We start from the raw sequence: 22,659 nt of genomic DNA, 5'->3' as shown, positions 1-22,659 counted from the left end.
GTTGTGGCCCAATATAATTGGTCCACCGCCATTGGTCGGTGCCGGCGGACAGGCCTCCGATCACGCGATAGTCACCGGACGTTTGCCGGCCTGCGGGGCCCTGTGTGTAAAACTTGTGGCAACTGTGTCGTCGCTATACGCCGCCAACTAGAGCGCTTCCTAGGGAACCGGTATTTTAGTCGCAGTTCTGGCGAAAAGAAAACAGCCGCGGTGCGTCACGAGTGGGTTGGTCGTGTGAGCCACTACTAATCGAGGTCGTCAGCGTGTCCAGCGACTGTCGTGGTTGGATGTTTTCAAAACCGTCGTTCCCTATAGCGTGCCGGAAGTTATCGGTTCTGGAATCTTCTACTTGGCTAGGTCAACGGAATCAGTTCCTCAACTCGCCCGTTGAGCCGCTGGTGAGTCATCAGAATTCATTGAAAAGTTCAGCTACAGAACGCACCACGTTTGTGACGCCTGTCAAGCCCAGACCAGGCCCGGAAGAGCTCCGCCGAGGCTGTCGAAGATCTCAGGACCCGACCCTCGAGAATGTTGCGAGCCAAACCCTATACCTCATAAACGTGCCGACAGGATCGACTCCCTGTCGTTACCTGTTGTTTGGTGGTCGGTGGTCGGCGGTCGGCAATCGTAAATGCGTAAAATGACCCTACCTTTCAGCGCCTGCCGCTCGGTAGCCGCCCGGTGCCTACTGCCGGACCGGACCAATCGGCGCCCGAGTTGCGCATGGTCCGATCGTCCCGGTCGGGCCGGGGGAACGGAAAGCAGAAGGCTGGTCTTTTATGATGATTGAAAACCGCTTCTTCGGTCGGGTCCGGCTCCGGGCGTCCGCGAAAGTCCAGTACTTTTCCACACCCCAGGACGCCGGACGTCTGATAGGTGGCAGGTACGGGGTCGGGGCGACTTCCTGGAAGCGGGACGCTGGACTAGAAAAAAAAATCCATCGGTGCTTTTGCCATCTTCCCACAATTCCTACCAGGAATACCCTGCTCGTTCCAGGAACTCCAACCCCGTCTCGACCGGACCCAACCCGAACGAAGGACGCCGATCTCAACGGTTCGAGCGTCTTTGGCCACCCATATGTTATCATTGTCTCTCCGAGTCGGTTTCGACCAAACATCTGCACGCAGCGCTCGTCAAGAATGTGCCCTACTTGAGGGTCCACGCGTCAAGATCACCGTTTAACGATCCCCGACGGGCGACGGACGATCGACGGATGACTATTTTTATCGACCCCTGCGCATTCAGACATGTCAGCCAGGCAGACACGGCGCAGAACGCGACTTTTCACGCACCGAAACTCCCACGTGGTGTTTTTCCCTGTTACTCTAGTGGGAGCTGCGATCGTGAATGATCATGCTATTCGCCGCCACAACCGAATTTTGCCGCCACGGTGTAATAACCTGGGCAAGGTCCTGAGACCGCGAGCGTCAGCGTGGTTTTGTGATAGTGACCCAAGTCCGGGCCCAGGTTGCATCAGCCGGTGCAGCCGACCGTGGCGCACCCTTTGCACCCGAGTCTGGGGCTTGTGAATGAATGTCTGTATGCCGAGCCCGGGACACCGCAGCTCCGCAGGTAAAGACGATCTACCCGCAAGACCCGACCCTATCAGAGGCCAATGTGTTTGCTCGGTCGCCGGTATAAAGTTGGTACCCTTCCAACATCGGCATCGGCTCCGTTGTAGCGGGAATTTCGTTACTTTTCCTTGGGTCTGGTGTCTTCGGGTCGAACGGCTAGGGCGCTCGTTTAGAAAGCCGATGCATGACAACCGGAACTGTGCTGTTGCATCATCCGCCTGGGTGCACGTGCTTGCACCGTGGCCCACTTGCTCCCGGCCGGCTGTCCTGCCGGCGGAAGAAGGTCCCGGTGTAGCTGCCAAAAAAGGATGCCAACGGTTGGCGCATACCACGGTGCTTTTTCGGGGCCCGACCTGAGTAACTCATGCGCGTCGTTCACTCGTCCCGGATGAACCGCTAACGGATGCGGCGTTCACTCGCGGTCGCAATTGCGCGCGAAACTTTCGTAAACTTCGGTTTTGGACTAAATTGGGTAAGCTAGTAAGTGATGGTGGTTTGGGTATTTAATATACACTAAAATGGTCGGCTAATAATACACACCAAACTACGGACCGCTTTTTATGGACGGGTTTCGGGTTTGTGATGATATACCGAGTATTTGCTTTGCTGCTGCTGCAGTTGCCCCACATTAGCGAGTCGCCTTTAAAGGTTTACGCGATCCACGCGATGGCTCGCTAACGATTCGCCCCTTTTTTATTGCCAGTTCGCTGCTTCCTCCCTTAAATTGAACTGCATCGTTTCGGTGTCTGGTACATCAACATCATCATCATCATCATCGTAAACATAACGAATTTTATCATTATTTCTTCCCACTCCTCGCTGCCTGACTGTGCAAAGTGCAGCCCTTCAAGGAATCGCAGCGCGAAACGAAGGAACAGAAAAAGACGCGATCCGTTCGATCCGGTCAGACGTCATCACTCGCGGTTGCGGTCGTAAAACATTCGCCACAAATGAGCATAATTATGATGTAAATCCTGCGGCACCAGCCAGTAGCAGCAGCAGCAGCAGCAGCAGCAGCGACAGCAGAAAGCAGAATTAGTGGAACTAGCGAAATGCACATTGGAACCGCGCGGCCGTTAAGTGAAAAGTCCCTTGGCAACCCGTCCATCCCGTCACATCCCAAGCCCGACCGGTGCCGGTGGTGAGCTCATTACGGAGCGTTAAAATTTAACTGCCCGTTGCCGGAACGAATGAGTTTTCCTTTCCCCCGTCGCCGCCGCCATCGACGACGGCGTCGGTTCGCACCGGATAGAAGCCGCACACAACCGGACCTCATAAACCGAAGTGCCCGGGTGCGCCATCTTTCCCATTTAAAATCCACCCGCCGGCCGGCTGGCCGGCCGACCGGGTTCCTGGCAGGGCTTCGGTCGGTCCGGTTGGAAGATATGTGTGTGTGTTTGGCACGGTAAACACGGCCGTTTAATTGGCTTAACTCCCTTTTTCATTCCTTAAACCTTCCCGGGTTTGCTTTTCTCACCCGAAACCACCGCATTCGATCGGGTACCGCGGTTTCCGTGGTTTCCAAAATCCCTCCGAGGCGCATTTGAAGGCACACACAACGCGGCGGCCAGCCGGCCCCGGGTGCTCAATTGGGAGCAGCAGCATAAGCATAGAGTTCAATCAACGGCCGAAGCATCACCATCGGATGACATAATTCAATCAACCCATCAGCGTGGCCGCACGCCTGCTGCCGGAACTGCGGTGCCGGTGGTGGCGGCCGTGGAATGTGGCCACAAACAAAAAGGCAAATCGGCAATTGATTTGATTGTCGCGGGAAATTCGGACGCCCGCCCAAAAGTCGATACCGAGCAGGGACTGTCCAGGGCGTTGAAGGGGTCCAGAAGTCCACACCGCTGCGCCGCGTGTGTCGTAGCGAAACACGATCACACCACAGGAATTTCCTTCCCCATCTGTGTTTACGAGGAGATCCTCACGGCACGGCACGGCACGGGAAACGTGTCGCACTTTAACAATGTAAACAAGTTTAAAGACACCGATCGTTCGATCTCGCACGACACGACGTTTGGTACGGTTAATTGATGTTACTGCGCATTAAACTGCGCGTGCCCACCGACCACCCGATCGATCGCATCCCGACGGGCCCAACTTGACCCGCGGGCTGAGGGCGACCCTGCGCGGCAGCTCCGGCAGCGGGTACGCAGTTTCGGTCGATCATCGACCGACGGTTAAAAGTCCACCGTTTGCGCCAAAAACGCGTCAATCGCGTCGTTATGTCGCGCGCACTGTGAGTCACGCACGTCCAGCATCTCGCATCAGCAACATACACACACACACACACGCAACAGGCAACATAAGCAAGTGGCCGGGCTGGGCCGGGCCGCGCCGCCGGAAGAAAATTCATGGCGTAAACAAAGATATAAATTCAAATATCAATTTGCATCGCGATCCCGATCCCGGGTGGTCGAACGAAACGAAACGGGAAAGAAACGAACGATGAAGAAAAAAGTAACGATTCGATGGGTTCAATTCCCGACACGCTCGGCGGAAGCTAAAGGTTAATGCTGCCTCTGAGGGGGGGCCGGCCAGGTGGCCGGTGCGTGAGTGACGCGCAAAACACGCAGCAAAACAAACGCACGAATCATTAATACGTCCGCGAACTAATGGGCGCGTAAATCGGCTGCTTTTATTCTCGCGCTGGCAGAGATATTTGTTACGCTCTGTGGGTTCCTTTCGCTTGCTCGGGTGCCTGTGTGTTCTTCCTGCTAATTACTAGCTGGCCTCTAAGACTAAGGACTACTGGTTGATGAAATAGGCACGACACTATACAGATTGAGTTCAAAATTTGCCCCTCTAAAACACTGCACAGGCCAGCATTGGTGTGAGTGGAGGAGGTTTCTGGATTTTGAGAGCTGATAACGAACACTTCATTGCGGCGCTATATAAACAGCCCCAACGCGCTATCTAAAGTGCAGTCGGGCTGGAGTCCTCTAAAGGGAATGTTTGCGGATTTAGGCACAAATGTGAGTTTACATTTTTAAAAAATAGTCGTTATAAACTAATCGTCTACAGGATTTGCACCCCGCACGGAGACAACTAACGAAATCTGTTCAGCACGGGGTCGATGCATCTGCTTTCCAAAAGTGCAATCCACCAACGGTCTCCATCGCAGTCGCTCCTCGGAGGGGTGACAAAGACGGGATGCGAAGGAACCGGGCGGCGGCGAACACACGTGCGGCCGAGCACGTGACGATCCGTCGGGCGTCGATCCTTTTTTCGGTTTCCTTTCGGCCCGGAGAAATGCTTCGCCCCTGCTGCGAATGTGAATGCATGCTTGCACCTTTTCTCCGGACCACACACATTCTCACGCACATTCTCACATATCCTTGCGGGTTCACGAACCCAAAATCCTGCGCCCTTCGTATAGGTTCGTTTCGAAGATCTATTTTTTCACGTTCATCCAAACGAAAGCGTGAAAATGAGTTCCCGCTTCGTGCGATTTAATTTTCTCAACCCCGAAGCGCTCACCGATGAACTCCTCGCAGGAAGCGAGCGAGCGAGATGGCGCATGCATGACGCTGTGGATCGAGCGAGCGAGCATAACTTGGCGTTTGTATTTGTGTATGTCCGTATACCGCGTATAAGGGCGCAACAGAGACAGCAGACGACGTTGAACCGGACGGGGCAGAAAGAGAGCGAATCACGAAAGTGCGTGCGTTGCGTTCGTGGTTGAGAACCGCGGTTCGGGCCGCCGCCGGACCAACGGGCGCTCATTCGAATAAATTGTAGGGCCAACGGCAACGGCGAACATATTCACTCTCCGCACTCGGCCGAGATCAGTCGAACCTTGTTTTCGCAGTGTTTGTTGGCGTGGAATCCCGTTGGTCCCAGTCCCTTGTATCAGTTGAAGCCCCCGTGGCGATCTATCACCGTCCGCTCACCGCCCGCCACGAACAAACGTCCCGGATCGATCGGCTCAGTGGCAAGTGATCGCAGTAGTGTCGTGAAAGTTTTAGCGCCAAAAAAGTTCCAATTTCTCGAACACTCTGCTGAATTGGTGCGTCCCAACATACAGCAAGTGAGGAAGCGAGGCCGTGTAGCATTCTGTTAAAAAAATGGCCAGCCATGTAAGATCGTTCAGCGCCGTCCTGCTGGTGGCCCTGTTTGTACTGAGCGTCGTGCACGTGTCCCGGCAAGCGTCCATTTCCCTGCAAGTAAGTGCCCCACACCCACAGGCAAAACTCTCTTCCACCCAGCGGAAGGGCCGAACCGAAGGCGAACGTTTCGTGTATCTTCCCGCGGCATGTTCTTGACTTTGGATCCAACGCAATAACCGCGCGCTGGCTCAGCGCGGCCACAATATGCGCGGTCCGATTTGTCTGACCTTCACGATGATCCAATTCGTCCGACCAAAACAAACCACGCTTCTTTCGGCCGCCCGCCATGCTCTCCATCCCCCTGACGGAATCCGGCCCGCATTACTGGGTCCCCACCGCCCGCCGCTAATGGGCCACGCAACACCACAAGCACCAATGTTGCGGTCGACCAACATCTTGGGATGTGTGGGGTGAAAAGCGGCCCAAAATGGGCCCCTAAGGGATCGAAAACGCATATGCAACGGTGTAGAGGAAGGGAACCCGGGGGCGATCGCGCCAAGAAATTTCGGGCGGACCGGGCCGGGCAGGACGGGAACGGGAACTGCCACTGCACCGCCACCGGTTTTTCGGTAGCAAATTGGTTTATGTAATAGGGAACCACAATTGCTAAATTGGGCCGGACCCGCATATGATGGAACTCCCGAAAATCCAGATGCGCCACGGGCCAAGCCCCCTGTGCTGTGTTTGTGTGCACTCTGCACATAACGCTCTCCTCCACCCTTACGATAGGAGCAGGTCGAAACTAGGTGGCGGACAAACGGTTGGTTGCACAGAAAAAAGTGCAATCTTAAACTATAACCTCCTGTGCACAGTGACTGACTGACTCCACCGCTCCGGGTCTGATGCAACCCGGGGCCAGTATTGACGCGCGCGAGCGCGCTGAGCGTTGACCCCTTCCTGGAGCACCGGCAGCGTTCCACTTACCTCCCTCCGTTTAGGCTTCCATTACCACCGGCTTAAACATAGGCCTCTTTAACGCGGCTTTGGCCGTCTTTTAATGTGTGCTCTTTGTGTGGTATGCTCGTGCAAAGATGTCGCCACCGGGTACGTCCAGACCTGCTAATGAGGGACACCAACTAATAGCATAGGGCCGGGCGGGCGGGACAAATCTTCGAAGATGATAATTTTCCCCGTTGCCGTTCAGGTCGCCCTCCGGGCGGCCGCACCGGGCAGCAGAATGGAAAATCACCTCTCGGCGCTCTGATTGATGTGATGGAAAACAAACTTTCTCAGGCAGGGCGAAGATAAACCTTCCGCAGCTCATTAACAAGTCAAACCTAATTCATTAGGCTTACGACGGGTAGGCCCTTGCGGGCCCTTCGAAGAAGCACAACAGAGAGAGAGAGACAAAAAGAGCGGACCCACCTTCTGGGAATGCCAACTTCTGCGCGCTGCCGGTGTTCGCCGAATTATGCCCCCTTGCCAATGGTAGAAATTATAACAAAGTTCTATTGAAAGAAAGAACTGTAATCAATTGAATAACCAACAAAGACTGCTTGCGATTAAAGACTTTGTTTTTAATTAAGAGTTTAAAATTCGTTCCCAGCCTGTGGCACAAACCTGTGGCTCGCTTCGGTTCGTTCGGTCGGCGAAGAAAACAAATTTTCCGCTTCGGCATCGAACGGGCCTCCTCGGGCCCGACTTGTAATCTACCGTAACGGTTGATCCAAGATTGTGGCGCAGAGCCTGTCAAGCGAAGCGAGTCAGCTCCTATCAGCTCTCATACTCATCCATTCATAAAGCGTAGAGCTTGTTTACAACGATCGTTGGCGCGCGCCCATGTCGCGACCCGCACACACACTGCCGGAAATAAAGTTAGGCACACGGTCACGCTGGCTTTAATTCCTTCCATTCGGGCAGCTTCAATAAAACGACCTAAAAGTGTTTTTCAATTTCACATTTGTCCATAAAATCATACCCCTTCCGTGGCACCGCATTACGAGCTGTCTCGAGTGTTCAACTGCAAAGTTCATCTACAGAAACAGAAAACCGCGAAGAAAGGCGCCACCAAGTTCGGGCTGATAGATGCCACACGCCACGCCGAGACTACCTCATTTCCATAATGATACCTAGCAGCGGTGTCGTGTGGTACGATAAGGTACGATGGTGGCGTAAATTTGATGCTCAAACCAATTCTGCCGTCAGACGCTTGAAAATTGATGACCCCAGCGCAAGGAAGCGCGTAAAAGCGCCGGTAAAAGTTGTCACATAAGCATATCTGGGTGGGCTTGTCTGGGTCTGGGCACAGAGACAAAAAAAACGAAACCCCTCACGAGCCAGGACGTGCGTACGACTTTAATTGGAGTAACGCACACCATACGATTGATACCTGTGCGAGTTTCTGCGCCTTATACCGCCCTTATTCGGCTGTGGTCGGGTGGGTGCATCCTCAACATGGGACCGCGGCGATGTATCTTGGTAGCCCTTATGACGTTTGAAGCATAATCTCGCCAGCGATCCTGTACAAACCGCTGCCAACTGCACAATGTGCGTCATCGGGGCTCGATCGCAGCAAACGGCGCGGTTTCAATGAATAACAGGCGAACCGAATCGTTGTTGTCATGTTTACAGTTGGATTAGGAGTGGGGCGATAGCGAGCCACGGGATCGACGTGCCGTGAACATCACCTTTTCCACAGGACAATTGTGGCGGGCTTCAAGCATTTCAGAATTGTGATTCACTTTACGCATCCTCATTAGTTCGTTACAATCAACGCCTACGTAGACTCAACTTGTCTGTCCTTTGTCTGTATGCTTCCAGGTTCTGTCCCGGGCAGAGCGATCCGTTGTCAACGAAACGTTCGATATGATCGACAAAAAGTGTGAAAGCAATTCACCCTGCGGTTGGGCCATCTACACGCCCTACACCCGTAAGATAGAGAAATTCGTACAAAACACGTAAGTAGTTTGCAGCGGGAAGTAGTATTTGTCGTCCCACCTTAGGGAGTCGAATTTCTCACCAAACACGCTCTCTACGGCACCATTACTTATCTGCGTCACCTTTCTATCCTGTTCCGTTTCCCATCACTAGTTGCGAGTGTCCCAAAACGCAGGTGTGCATCCGAACGGACGACGACATCTCGACCAGCACCTTTGTGTACCGCTGTCGAGAAGGGGATAAAAAGTCGACTCCCGAGTCCTGATCAACTACCGCGAGCGGCAGCGCCTCCGGGTTGTAATTAACGCGCCACCGTCGAAACCACCCCCACTACGGAGGGTGTACAGTTGTAATTTTTAAAAACTATTGAAAACTAACTCCACCCCACACATTATGCGTATTGCTATACGAGAACAGATAAAAAACAAATCGTGCCGGAAAACAAATACTCTAAGAGCATGTAGCGAAGGTAAGCACTCGCCTCCCGGTGTGGACACTATTATTATGATGTCGCGGAAAACTGGATCACAGTGCGCGCAAAACTCGGTCGGACGGAGTAATATTTAAAACGCAAAACACACACACACACACAAACACACGTATATTTATATTTGCTTATTGTTTCTTGTTTTTTATTAACGTTCCCGTTTCGGTTGCAGCATATCTGATATGCTGCGCGAAACGATGCTTTACACGAGAGCAAGCACTGTTCTTATATAATTAGGTCCCCATCGTCCCCATCGACATCAAAACGATCATTCTGTTGGTTTAGCCGTTTAGCCGAAACAGTCAGCAACGTCTCTCTCTCTCTATTCCTCTCTCGCTCTGTACTGGACGACGTCATATTGATGCTGTCTCGGTGTTAAGCACACAAGGTAGCCCCGTAGCTGATGGTACGATTCGTTTCGAACGATTTCCTTAAACCTCTCATAGTTCCGCCATAAGGAAAGGTGCCAAACTGGCCGCAGCCTCCCATCAGTCAACGCACACAGAAAGGGTCCGCAGTAGATGGACGATAAAAAAGCGAACGAATGGATTTAATCTGACCTCTCCGCGCGAATCCTCTCCGCAAACAGTGGCCAGTGGGGCAGTATGATGATTCCTGTTAGAGATGTATCCTAGTTCGTAAGCACTGCTTTCTGCAGACCTTTTGGGCCGCTTAACTCATCGGCCCGGGATCGGAGCCGCCTTTTTCGCTTGCCCCTAGGTTAGGTAGTGTTAGCATGTAAATTGGTGATCGTGCACGTGGTCTGGAAAGCTGGCTTCCGACACGTACGCGCGCACCCTCTGCGCTAAGACCACCAAGAGCCCCTTAGAATTGGTCCTAATGCTTCTATTTGTTTTACTAGTTTAGCTTTCGTACTTAAGGCAGTGCATAGTTTTACAAAGTGCAAACTGTTAGTGGTTAAGCGGCGGTAAATAGGGAAAGAAAAATCAGCTCGAAAAGAAAAACGATCGGACCCAATGATAAAGCACGAAAACTGAATGTTGTCCTAAAAACGCTACAATTACACAGCCTACAGGTTTTACAATGTCAATTTCTGTTTCTCGGTGTAACGGAAAAGCTTTACCGCAACGCACAAACCCTCTCACTACATACAGTATTCAGCAGACACACAAACCCTTCTCCTTCATTCAACCTGTACTAGTTCCGGTGTCTTCTGTGGACGTCTCTGATTGTACGCCTATCGAACGGCCCAGAGCTAATAATCTTACCATAAGGTGTTTGGAGCCAGGGCGCAGTCCTGTAGTTGACAGATATCAATGGTTCTTGAACTGGAAATAAATAATGCGTAATAAATTGAAACTGCCAGCGAGATCGTGTGATGGTGTGAATCGAAGATCCGAAGTTCGAAACAAAAAAAAAGTTACCTCGTTAAAAATTCAACCCATTAGCCTTCGGAAGGGACAACTTTGTGATTAACCGGTGGTGTGTGATTTAATATATAAACTCACTTCCTTGTTTGTAGACTTGTTTTTCTACCGCTCCTCTAATCTCCCAGAACGTGCCTAATCACGGCCGGCGCCCATTTACGCACAGCACTTGTTGCTGGAAAATTTCCGGCCGGCCTGATTCCGTTACGTAGCGTACTCTGGAAATGCTACTTGGTTGCCCAGCATTACTACGCCACACTACGGTGCTGAGTCATAAAAGGCGGTAACCTTGACACGATGCTCTCGCATCGTCGACGATCTGCAGACTGGCAGCCGGCCACGGCAGCCAGTAGCAGATTGTTCTTGGGAAGCGAACGAATTGTGGCGATTAGAACCACGCGATTGATGACCCGTATAGTGCAGCAGCACAGCATAACAGGCCTTGACGATGACTCAATTCTCCCGCGATCCTGCGGTTAATGGCCGACCATCAAGCGATCAATGTCTGGTACGAAGGCCTCGGACCTCAAACATATTAGCGGCTGTTAGTGGCGCGGCTTAGCTCAAAACGTAGTTCACCCCAGCACCCCAGCATAGGCGGATCGGCACCGTTTTAATAAAAACCGCATACGCATTATCAGAATTATGCTCACCGCGACGAGTGATGGACAGGTCGCTTAGACACGAGTGTCATAGCAAACGGCCAGCCGACGTTATCGGTCATTATGTTGTGAAATTTCTTTTCTTCTGCTGGTCATGTTCATCGCTATCAGCTCACTATTTCATTGACGTACATACACTTCCAGCTACGGCCAGATGGCCAAAGTTCAGCTGTCTGGCAGCGGGAATGATGATGAAATGAGATGACTCGAACTTACGCTAAAACGGATACCCAAAAAACGGGGCTCCTCTTACCGCCTCTATTGACCATATTTATGAAACAGGTTATTGACTGCAGTTTTTTTTCCACTTCTAAATACGTAATCACTCAATGCATAGTCAGGCAGAAAGCATTCCCCTGATTGATAACCTGTTAGTATATTAAGACGATCCACCAATTGGTTGTTTTCGTCTCCGCCGGTGATCGCCGATTTCTTTTCATTCAAGAAATTCGCTCGCGGGCCGCTACGCGATGACGGGCGTGGAAGGTATCAGCTGATAAGCGACTGCTTCGAATTATCAGCAGCAGCGCAGCATCCGGCGGCTGCTGATGTTGCTTAGTGTTAGGTAAATAAACTTTCGTCTAGCGCAATACCGCATTACAACAAAAAAAGCCGGAGCACCCGAGAACACTGGTCCACATCACGCCACAACTCCATGATCACATTCCGGATTGCGTCGCAGTTCCGGGCTATCCGGTTTGAGGGATCTCCCAAGCCGGGTGTGCTTCCCTTGATCCCTTGGGTGGATGATCCCGGTAATGGAGGTTCTTCGTATCGCTTTGCCCTCGAACGACGCAATAACGCACTCAATTAGTGCCACATACGTCGAAAACAGCCTCCGGCGGCTCTGGAAATGAATTATCAGCGGTGAAACCCCCGAAAAACCGACCACAATTGTTTGGGGCCCCGCGTATCATCACGTGATATGGACGCGGACCGACGACGGAGCCCGATTAGCGGGGGATGGAGTAACGAAACCCTGGCTCAGTTGGGCAGCTGAGCAGCTGCACGGCGTGTTGATTAGAGACACGTTTCCGTCACGTTTACTGTGTCTTAGATTAGGGCCGTAGCTGATGGCGGCAGCGTACGAGTCTGGCCGCGCGACGAGTTCCTTCAATCGATAGGAGGCACGCGAGATAAGAAACACTTAGCTATACAATTTCACTCCGAAGACGATTTCGTAGACGATGCGTGCACGGGCAGTGACGCAGCTATTAAACGATCATTACTTTTCGTTTTAAAACATCTGCAGTAGGAAAACAGAACGTTCTTGCCAAAGTACATCATTGCCCTATGGATGAGCGTTCGGCGCGCTACAATGTGATGTAGAAAAGAATTTAAAAAGCTTTGAAAAAATCTCATTTTCAAACAAATTATTGGCGGGGTTTGATAAATCTTAATCATAATAATCTCATAACCCTTATCAAATCACTATTTTGCAACTAACAAACAAAACAACGGTTTTTATTCGACATTTGTGATCAAGAACCACCGATTTGGCTGAAAATTGGTGCGATTCCGGCCACAACCTATTGGAATCCGGGAATGTTGGAATGAAGGGGATCATATTTGGTATTTTAGATGGATTTGGTCGAGAAATGAGGATGAACTGAGGCATGGCGACCCGCGCCGGGAACAGCTAAATTCTACTCATCCGTTGAGAACTATTGTGTTCGAATGACCAAATTGACAGCATTTAGCAACTCACAGCATCATTAAGTAACTATCTTTTCTCTTGGGGCGCAAAGAAGCTGTCAAACGCCGACCTTTGTCCAGAAAACGATCGCAAAGCGGAAAAACGTTTCTCTGTAAAAAACTGTTGGAGTCAAAATGGCATCTTCGAAGCCGTATAAAGATGCATTTGCAGCCGAGTAAGTTGACGATAACCAAGAGTAAATATTTATAATAGCGCATTTCTTTCTAGAAGCACGCCTAGATGTCGAAATTGCCTGTCGGCTGATGGCACTTTGGAGCCGGTCTCTTCCGACGAAAGAGGCGAATATTTGCTACAACAAGTATTTTCCTGTACAAATGTTCAGGTAATATGCCCTACTAATAATGAATTTTCTCATGTTTTCGAAACGTTACATGCTCCCCATCGTTTTGCAGATGCAACTTTTGCCAGAATATCCAACGTATTTGTGTTCGGCCTGCAAATCGCGGTTCGACTTTTATGATAAGTTGCGCTCGATATGGATTCTGAACAATGCAAGAATCGAACGGTTTAAGGAAGAAGCCGACACCACCCATTTGGCCGGTTCCGATACAAATGCAGAGCATTCTAACAACGAAATGCAGCAAACCGATGGCGTTAAATTGGTGGTCAAAACAGAGGTTGCCGCGGAAGATTCGGAAGAGGATTATCAATCGAGTCAAACGGTTTCTAATTTACAACAGATAAGCATTACATACGATTATAATCATCATGACGATTTGTTCGAGGCAGAGGAAGAATCGCTGGAAACACTTTTGAAACGTGAACCAATGGACGACCAGCAGCAGGATCAGCCATCAGATACTGATCTGAAACATGAACATAATATTCTCAAAACGGAGCCATTCGATGTCGAAGAAGAAGCTTCTCTTGCAGGGAAGACCAACACGGGTCCTGACGACCCAGCATCAGTTTCAGATCACAACAACTTGGGTACCAAGTATGCCGCCGCACGCTCTAAATTAAATCAAATGGATGCTACTGGTGCAGAACAATCAGAACACACTGGTAATCAACGTGTCTCCGTAGCCGGCGAGCAGCGACTGTTGAGGTCAAATAAGCGACGAAGTTCCCAAAAGGATATCGCCGCTGCAGAGTTCTCAGTGTCTACAATGCAGCGCTGCAAAGATAATCGTAATGTGCGTAGAAACAAGAAAAAACACCAGTGCCTCCAGTGTTCGGCCACGTATCCAGACACATCCAAGCTTAAGAACCACATCCGCACTCACACCGGCGAAAAGCCATTCATGTGTAAAGTCTGCAGCAAAACGTTCCATGCGGCAAGCAACCTGTGCATCCACATGAAAATTCACGACAAGGACAAACATCAGTGTCCTCATTGCCGTGACAAATTCGCACACCAACACCGTCTTAAGGATCACATCCGTACTCATACCGGCGAAAAGCCATTCATGTGTAAAGTCTGTAGCAAAACGTTCCATGCGGCAAGCAACCTGCGCTACCACATGAAAATTCACGACAAGGTCCAACGCCAATGTCCTCATTGCCCTCGTAAATTCCCACGGCAATACCTTCTTAAGGACCACATTCGGACTCATACCGGCGAAAAGCCATTCATGTGTAAAGTCTGTAGCAAAACGTTCCATGCGGCCAACAACCTGTGCATCCACATGAAAATTCACGACAAGGACAAACATCAGTGTCCTCATTGCTCTGCCAAATTCGCTCGGCAATCCCGTCTTAAGGATCACATTCGGACTCATACCGGCGAAAAGCCATTTTTGTGTAAAGTGTGCAGCAAAAGGTTCTATTCGGCAAATAATCTGCGTACCCATATGCAAATCCATCCTTTCGATGTCCAAGGAGAAGCTTCTATGGCAGGGAAGACCACCACGGGTCCTGACAACCCAGCATCAATTTCAGATCACAACAATTTGGGTACCAAGTATGCCGCCGAAGTCCCTAGATTGAATCAAATGGATGCTACTGGTGCAGAACAATCAGAACACACTGGTAATCAACGTGTCTCCGTAGCCGGCGAGCAGCGACTGTTGAGGTCAAATAAGCGACGAAGTTCCCGAAAGGATATCGCCGCTGCAGAGTTCTCAGTGTCTACAATGCAGCGCTGCAAAGATAATCGTAATGTGCGTAGAAACAAGAAAAAACACCAGTGCCTCCAGTGTTCGGCCACGTATCCAGACACATCCAAGCTTAAGAACCACATCCGCACTCACACCGGCGAAAAGCCATTCATGTGTAAAGTCTGCAGCAAAACGTTCCATGCGGCAAGCAACCTGTGCATCCATATGAAAATTCACGACAAGGACAAACATCAGTGTCCTCATTGCCGTGACAAATTCGCACACCAACACCGTCTTAAGGATCACATCCGTACTCATACCGGCGAAAAGCCATTCATGTGTAAAGTCTGTAGCAAAACGTTCCATGCGGCAAGCAACCTGCGCTACCACATGAAAATTCACGACAAGGTCCAACGCCAATGTCCTCATTGCCCTCGTAAATTCCCACGGCAATACCTTCTTAAGGACCACATTCGGACTCATACCGGCGAAAAGCCATTCATGTGTAAAGTTTGTAGCAAAACGTTCCATGCGGCCAACAACCTGTGCATCCACATGAAAATTCACGACAAGGACAAACATCAGTGTCCTCATTGCTCTGCCAAATTCGCTCGGCAATCCCGTCTTAAGGATCACATTCGGACTCATACCGGCGAAAAGCCATTTTTGTGTAAAGTGTGCAGCAAAAGGTTCTATTCGGCAAATAATCTGCGTACCCATATGCAAATCCATCCTTTCGATGTCCAAGGAGAAGCTTCTATGGCAGGGAAGACCACCACGGGTCCTGACAACCCAGCATCAATTTCAGATCACAACAATTTGGGTACCAAGTATGCCGCCGAAGTCCCTAGATTGAATCAAATGGATGCTACTGGTGCAGAACAATCAGAACACACTGGTAATCAACGTGTCTCCGTAGTCGGCGAGCAGCGACTGTTGAGGTCAAATAAGCGACGAAGTTCCCGAAAGGATATCGCCGCTGCAGAGTTCTCAGTGTCTACAATGCAGCGCTGCAAAGATAATCGTAATGTGCGTAGAAACAAGAAAAAACACCAGTGCCTCCAGTGTTCGGCCACGTATCCAGACACATCCAAGCTTAAGAACCACATGCGCACTCACACTGGCGAAAAGCCATTCATGTGTAAAGTCTGCAGCAAACCATTTCATGCGACCAACAACCTGTGCATCCACATGAAAATTCACGACAAGGACAAACATCAGTGTCCTCATTGCTCTGCCAAATTCGCTCTGCGATCCCGTCTTAAGGATCACATCCGCACTCACACCGGCGAAAAGCCATTCATGTGTAAAGTCTGTGGTAAAACGTTCCATGCGGCACGCATCCTGCACAGCCACATGAAAATTCATAACAAGGACCAACACCAATGTCCACATTGCACTGGTAAATTCGCACGGAAAGAGCTTCTTAAGGATCACATTCGAACTCATACCGGCGAAAAGCCATTCCAATGTAAAGTCTGCGGCAAAGCGTTCCATGCGGCAAGCATCCTGTACAACCACATGAAAATTCACGACAAGGGCCAACGTTAGTGTCTCATTGTTCAGTAGAGTTCGGACATCGATATCAACTAAAGATTCACATCCGCTTGCACACCGGTGAGACGCCATTCCCATGTAAAGTTTGTGGTAAAAAGTTTCGTTCGAAACATTACTTGCAGAAACATGTGAAAGTTCATAACAAGAACCTGCGACAGTGTGCTAATCACCAACAATCTGAAAAGTTCGTCAATAAATTTAATAGACTTGAAGCGCTGCGTTTTTTTTTTCTAAACGAATTACTCCGTGTTTCAATGCTGCTCCCGGTACGGGAGAACCTTCTGGTCCCCCGGCAACCTTCTCGTCTCTGTGGTAAGACGGAGCAGGAGAATGCTCCGACCAGTTGGCACAATTGAAGGCGGTCACACGTCGACAACCCTCACACAATTTCCTCAATTTTTATTTGATGGGCTTTATTTGAAAAGGAAATCTTTTTTTTTATTTCAATCACACAATTCAATGTCCATTCTCTTTAGTGGACATTTTGTCAAAAAGTATTTATTGCAAATCGAGTTTTTACGCTCCGTGTGGCTCCCCCAGTTTCAGTGTGAAATGTTTCACCAAGAAGACAGCAGATTGTCGAAGGAGCAAACATCACGCAATGCCGCCGATATTGGCGATTCGTGGTGTCCACTCGCTGCGAAATAGTTTGCTTCTAAAATCCTCCCATCACCGGTAACAGTGTGAATTCCGAATATCGCCAGTCAGACATTGGGTTCTGAATGTTTTGATCAAACTGTTCACTTTTCACCGGGCCACGGTAATCAGTTTCCCGTTTTGTGTTGCAGAAACTTCTCGCCAACGCCGATCCGTTCCGCGATGGAACCGATTAAAATGGCACTGATCGATCTCAGTGGCACGCTGCACGTCGATGACCAACCGACGGATGGTGCGGTCGAAGCGCTCAAAAGGTTTGTCTCGTGTATGTCTATCACGGTGCCTTACTAACCACGGAAATGATCTTCCGCAGGCTCCGTCAGCACGGTGTGGGGGTCAAATTTGTGACAAACACCACGAAGGAAAGCGCGGGATCACTGTACACGCGATTGCGCCGTATCGGATTCGAGTTGGAACGCGAAGAAATCTACGGTTCCCTGGCTGCCGCTTCCGACTACATCCGCACGCACCACCTAAACCCGTACTATCTGCTAACCGAAGATGCCCGAGGTGATATGCCGCCTCCGCAACCGGACCTTCCGCATGATTCCGTCGTCGTTGGCCTGGCACCGGGCCACTTTTGTTACGAACGATTGAACGAAGCGTTTCGCGTTTTACATCGACCACCGGGCACTCGGGCCGCGCAGCTCGTTGCCATCCACGAAGGACGCTATTACAAGGCAGCGGATGGGATAGCCCTTGGACCGGGTTGCTTTGTCAAGGGACTAGCGTACAGCAGCGGCGTCACTCCCGTTTGTATCGGTAAACCAAATGAATATTTCTTTCGCTCCGCCCTACCGGAAGGTGTAGCCGTTGGCGAGTGCGTCATGATTGGCGATGTAAGATGGCACAACTGTGTTGGTCCTAACGGTAGCCATGCTAACGAACGATGTTCCTTTCGCAGGATCCAAACGACGACTGTTTGGGTGCGATGCAGATCGGCATGCGCGGCTTTCTCGTGGAAACGGGCAAGTATCAACCGGAACGCCACTCGGCCGATAAGCGACCGGCGGTGAGTGGCATTTTCGCCACGTTTCGCGACGTCGTACAGCACATAATCGACGGACAGCCGCCAGCACGGCCGTAACGGGCGCTTTCTCTATTTAAAACACAAAACAGTTGTTTTAGTTGCCTATTTTTTAAGTTACATTTATATTTAAAGCGACAGTTCAGTGGTTTAAACGTAAAATACAAGTAATGTTGAAGCACGACACAAATCGAATCGACGACCGACGAGGGGATAGTGTGGTGTCGAGATGGCGCAGCGCTAGAGCGGCTTCGTCCCCTAGTTCTTCTTCACCTGCTTCACGGGAATGTTGCGCTTCTGGGGTGTCCACTTAAGGTAGGCCGGCTCAACCATCAGTTTCGGTTTCTTAAACTGTGGCATCTGCAGATGCTCCTGGATGACCTTCGTCGTGACGCAGATCACGTGCTGACCCTTCCAGTACTTGACCATGTTCATCGACTGCAGCGTGTAGATAATGTCCTCCTGCGTGATGCTGGACAGTTCGCTCAGCTCCTTGATCGTCGTCGTCCGGTAGTCCTTCATCAGCTTCAGCAACGTGTACGCCCAGTAGCTCCGGTAGCTAAGCTTCCCGAGATCCGACAGTGGCTTCTCCGGGCTCCCGATGATGCCTTCGCGCCGTGACAGCTCGTAGCTGAACGCAATCAACAGCTTGCCGTAGCCCTTCCGCTGGTACGGTGGCAAGATCAGGATGCACGCCACATTGTTGCCCTCGGGCGATTCTTTCTCCTTCGAAAAGTACCCCACAATGTGCTGCCCGTCACGGTCGATCTCGCACAGCACGTAGAAGTAGAACGGATCGACGTCGTAGTAGAGCGTCTTGTGGTCGAGAAACAGCTTCGCCATCAGGCAGAGCGTCTGGCAGTAGAACCGATGGTCTTTGCCATCGATCTCGAAGATCGAAATCGTGCCCTTCCGGTAGATCTCGTTGCCCGGCGGTTGCCGGTGCGTGCAGGTGGCCCGGTGCTCGCGCAACGTCTTGGCCAGCCGCATGTAGCGCAGGCAGTACTCGCACACGTACATCGTGCCCACCTTGCCGTACTCCTCCGGGTACGGCGAAAAGTACCACGTGTCGATCTCGTACCGTCCGATGCGCAGCTTGTCGATGTACTTCACCTTCGTGATGGCTTCGTGTTCCTTCTCGAGCGCCGCGGTCGTCGGATCCATGTCGGCGTACGTCTTTTGCACATGATTGATCTCGTCGTGTCTCCGTTTCTGGTTGCGCGTAATCTTCCTATCCGTATCACCGTCCGCGGACAGTGCAACATCTGCCGGTTGCAGCAAATTGGCCGCTTCCTTCGAACTCGGTTTCAACCCCAATCTGGCCGCCGCGACCGTAACTCCCACCGTCGTATCTTTCGCGTTCGGAGTGCTGGATGTTCCTAGAGGGCTTTTGCGTGCCGTCCCTCCTCCATCGACCGCCACGGGTGGTACGGTGCCTACGGCCACACCAGTCCCCACCACACGGTCTCCGGTGGGACTGGAACCGGGCATCGGATCACTCGAAATACGGTCCCGTGTCACCCACTGGTCCAACCGGCGATTCAGGCCCTCGTAGTGAATGTAATACTCCTGTTGCTTCGGATCGCACGGATTTTGGCGCGATTGGATGAGTTGCGCCTGGTGCCAGGATCCATCCTGTCGCTGCACCATATAATCATCTCCGATCACCAACAACTTGTCGTCCTCTTCTTCCTTCATTCCCTGAAAAACACATTCACACGTTAGCATCACAGCATCATAAGCCCCTTTCGGACGGGCGGAAGGGCCCCTACTTACATCACTGCTTCCGTCCGGTGCGTCCGGTGAAGCGGCAACACTTCGAGCCGCCTCGGCACCGGCCATATCGGACGGTTTACTGCGCGTTGGTCTGGAGCCGGCTGAAACCTCATCCGAGGGCGGTGAGCCACCACCGACCGACGCCGCATCGCCACCGCCGACGCTTGCTTTGTTTTCCTTCTCACTTTCCGCGTTGCCGCGGAGTGATCTCTGCGCCACCATCGCGCGACCACTTTGCACGCGATATTTTCTCGTTCCGCACTCGCTGCTTTCGGTTTTTCTCTTGATTTACGGTGTAAAAGGCGAAAATTGCGACTCAAACAACCACAACGTTAGGTTAGAGGTTAGGTTTTATTGTTTTTTCTCCGTTGTCATTCATGCTGTCAGTTGCGTGCAAAGTGACAGCACAGCAGTGTTGCCAGTTAGCTGGGGTTTGCGCGCCGACAGCACTTGGAAATTGAATTTGCGATTGGTGAAATATTTCGTGTGAAATAAACGCCAGCAATGTGTGTAATTAATTTTATGAGTTCGCTTTCCTCACGTGCCAACAAAATCTGATAACTATTATTTAAAATTACAGCAATACAACAGTTTCTTAGAAAACTAGAATGCGTTAAATTGTTTCACTAATCTACTCTTCCAGTTGCGTGTACCAGGAATCCCTGCGAAGCTTTCGAGTCGAAAGCTTGTCTGTAATCTGTTATCAGTGGTGCCGGTATCATTCCCTATCGCAATTGGGGCTTTTAAAAACAGAAACCACTTGCGCGTGCCTCTCAGCACCAAACAGACCCTTTAAAACAGCATCGATTACGTCGGCCTCCGGTCAGTTTTGAAAGTATGGCAGTGCAATTCATAGCGTTATTATGCCCCTCGTGTTCCTGCTCGGCCCAGGGGACATCGGACCGATAGCACGAACCGCACTCCGTGCCCGCCTCCTCAGAAGCTGGTCCTGACGAACATCTCCACGGGTCGAAAGCGTTTCGACCGAGTTATCCTTTCCTTTCCAATCCCGACTGAAGGTGCACCGAGCGAGTAAGGTCAAGGCGCTGCCAACGTCCACGGAAATTCCTCGTACGTATCGTTGTACTGATGCCAGCGATCGGCGCACCGCGCGGAGCAGAACAGCGCACTGAGCGGGAAGTTCCGGACATACCCTTTGCTATGGAAATTTAAAAAAATGGCAAAATTTAACGCGGCCTTCAATATGGCTTACGCTCTGTGAGGCGAGGAGTCGCGTGCCTCGATTGCTTGTGCCGCCCCCCCCCCCCGAGCGCGTGGAGCACCGGGCGTCTCCACCGGGCGCCACGTGACTTACCGTTTGGCGAGCACCAGAACGGCTCCGGTGAAAAGGGACCGCGCGCAGGGCACACTGGAGCAACGGGCGATGGGCCCGGCCAGCAACCCGTCGGCCAGATGCCGCGGCAGAGACACCTTCGCCAACGCCTGTTCTTCCGCGCCGTCCGGCATGGCCCGGCTGCAAGCACAAAGCGCCTGTTCGAGTAGCGATCGCGGCTCGCACCGTCGAGGATCACCTCTCGCCCTGAGGCGAACCAGCTCCGAGGGAAAGTTAAGTCGGAAGGGCACCGAGGGACAGTGCACTTGCCGGTAGCAAGGTGGGTTCCGGATGCGTCGCAGCCTCTCCTCGAGCGCCTCGTAGTCGGGCTGGGTAAAGCGCTCCAGCTGCAGCGGGCAGTACGTGAGGCTGTGGTTGCCGCTGAACAGCAGCACAAACCGCAGACTGGTGGTGTTGATGGCGAACGGCAGCTGGAACAGATTACAGCGCTCGGCCGATACGTAGCACAGGTGCGGAAGACTGAAGAGCCGCGTCGGGATGGACACCAGCGTCGGGTTATCGTCCAGAAGGAGATCCTCCAGCGCAGTGCACCGGGCGATCGCGACCGGGACGGCCGTCAGACGGTTTTTGCGCACTTCCAACACCTCCAGCCTGTGCAGCTGTCCCAGTTCTACGGAAACAGAACGATAATGCGGCATCCGTAGTATCCCTAGTCCCTAGAACCACCTTACCGGACGGTAAGGTTGGTAGCCAGTTGCCGTTCAGCAGTAGTTTGGTGAGTCGCCTCAGTTGCCCTAACGAGGGCGGTAACTGTTGCAGCGAGTTGTCCGAGAGGTCCAACGTTTCCAGGCACTGCAAGCCACCGAGCTGGGCGGGCAGAGTGTCGATCACGTTTCCCGCAAGGCAGAGGAAGCGCAGGTGGGCCAGCTCAACGAAGAACCAGTCGGGAAAGTAGCGGATCAAGTTTTCCTTCAGGTAAATCTCGTCGACCTCGTCGGAACACTCGCGCAGCTCCTCCGGCACGGCCCGATAGTCGCGGTAGCTCAGGTGGAGCACATTGCGGAAGCCACTTTGCGCCATTGCACTTTCACCCCACGATCGCACCGCAACTTCACAGAGTTCCAAAGCTCCTTTGGCCGCTGCCCGCTGTGGGTGCCGTACCCGTACCGTGAGAGAGTGAAAATAAAAATGGAAAACCTTTTTGTTTCGCCCGAGCCGATCGAGGGTTTGGCGCACTGCCCGCTGCCGTGGAATGCGAAGCGACGAACACAGAAGAAGACCGCGATGCTGATCGTTCGCAGCAGATCCGCGCGCGCGGTGTGTCTATTGGTCAAGCCACCGGGGGAGGGTGATGCTATTTTTATTCGGCCACACAGCCAGCCGACGAGTTGTTTGCGTGACCACCAAGTCTATGCTCCGTGCGCGCACTGACCTTCGCTTGTTTGAAAGTGGTCCGAAAAACAAACACACCCGACGGCCGATTAATTGC

At 51.6% G+C, this 22,659-nt stretch overlaps 5 protein-coding genes across 6 annotated transcripts; 3 read left to right on the top strand and 2 right to left on the bottom strand.

The window, feature by feature from the left end:
- Nucleotides 1–5,408: 5,408 nt before the first annotated feature.
- Nucleotides 5,409–10,355, top strand: LOC128278229 (uncharacterized). The gene is made up of 3 exons (XM_053016907.1): nucleotides 5,409–5,746; nucleotides 8,450–8,586; nucleotides 8,720–10,355. The coding sequence occupies exons 1-3, from the start codon at nucleotides 5,648–5,650 to the stop codon at nucleotides 8,829–8,831; spliced, it is 348 nt and encodes a 115-aa protein (XP_052872867.1). The 5' UTR covers nucleotides 5,409–5,647; the 3' UTR covers nucleotides 8,832–10,355.
- Nucleotides 10,356–15,084: 4,729 nt separating this feature from the next.
- Nucleotides 15,085–15,809, top strand: LOC128278783 (zinc finger protein 510-like). Its single transcript, XM_053017511.1, has 3 exons — nucleotides 15,085–15,267; nucleotides 15,490–15,689; nucleotides 15,779–15,809. The coding sequence occupies exons 1-3, from the start codon at nucleotides 15,085–15,087 to the stop codon at nucleotides 15,807–15,809; spliced, it is 414 nt and encodes a 137-aa protein (XP_052873471.1).
- A 1,211-nt stretch (nucleotides 15,810–17,020) lies between these two features.
- Nucleotides 17,021–18,277, top strand: LOC128269453 (haloacid dehalogenase-like hydrolase domain-containing protein 2). Of its 2 annotated transcripts, none has more exons than XM_053006917.1 (4): nucleotides 17,021–17,091; nucleotides 17,205–17,327; nucleotides 17,387–17,912; nucleotides 17,978–18,277. In XM_053006917.1, the coding sequence occupies exons 2-4, from the start codon at nucleotides 17,236–17,238 to the stop codon at nucleotides 18,158–18,160; spliced, it is 801 nt and encodes a 266-aa protein (XP_052862877.1). In that variant the 5' UTR covers nucleotides 17,021–17,091; nucleotides 17,205–17,235; the 3' UTR covers nucleotides 18,161–18,277. The 2 variants fall into 2 exon arrangements, with proteins under 2 accessions (XP_052862877.1, XP_052862878.1); XM_053006918.1 differs by having other exon boundaries at nucleotides 17,068–17,140.
- LOC128269452 (histone acetyltransferase KAT8-like) lies at nucleotides 18,207–20,098 on the bottom strand. The gene is made up of 2 exons (XM_053006916.1): nucleotides 19,877–20,098; nucleotides 18,207–19,801 (listed from the first exon to the last, which is right to left on the bottom strand). The coding sequence occupies exons 1-2, from the start codon at nucleotides 20,096–20,098 to the stop codon at nucleotides 18,359–18,361; spliced, it is 1,665 nt and encodes a 554-aa protein (XP_052862876.1). The 3' UTR covers nucleotides 18,207–18,358.
- A 127-nt stretch (nucleotides 20,099–20,225) lies between these two features.
- Nucleotides 20,226–22,330, bottom strand: LOC128278143 (leucine-rich repeat-containing protein 57-like). The gene is made up of 3 exons (XM_053016812.1): nucleotides 21,902–22,330; nucleotides 21,192–21,840; nucleotides 20,226–21,035 (listed from the first exon to the last, which is right to left on the bottom strand). Exons 1-3 carry the CDS (start codon nucleotides 22,248–22,250, stop codon nucleotides 20,915–20,917), a joined length of 1,119 nt encoding a protein of 372 aa, XP_052872772.1. The 5' UTR covers nucleotides 22,251–22,330; the 3' UTR covers nucleotides 20,226–20,914.
- Between the last annotated feature and the right edge of the window lie 329 nt (nucleotides 22,331–22,659).

Source organism: Anopheles cruzii, chromosome 2 (assembly GCF_943734635.1).
Source record: "Anopheles cruzii chromosome 2, idAnoCruzAS_RS32_06, whole genome shotgun sequence".
Classification (NCBI taxonomy): domain Eukaryota; kingdom Metazoa; phylum Arthropoda; class Insecta; order Diptera; family Culicidae; genus Anopheles; species Anopheles cruzii.
The sequence above is the reverse complement of the archived record's forward strand: the minus strand, read 5'-3'. Positions and strand labels throughout refer to the sequence as shown.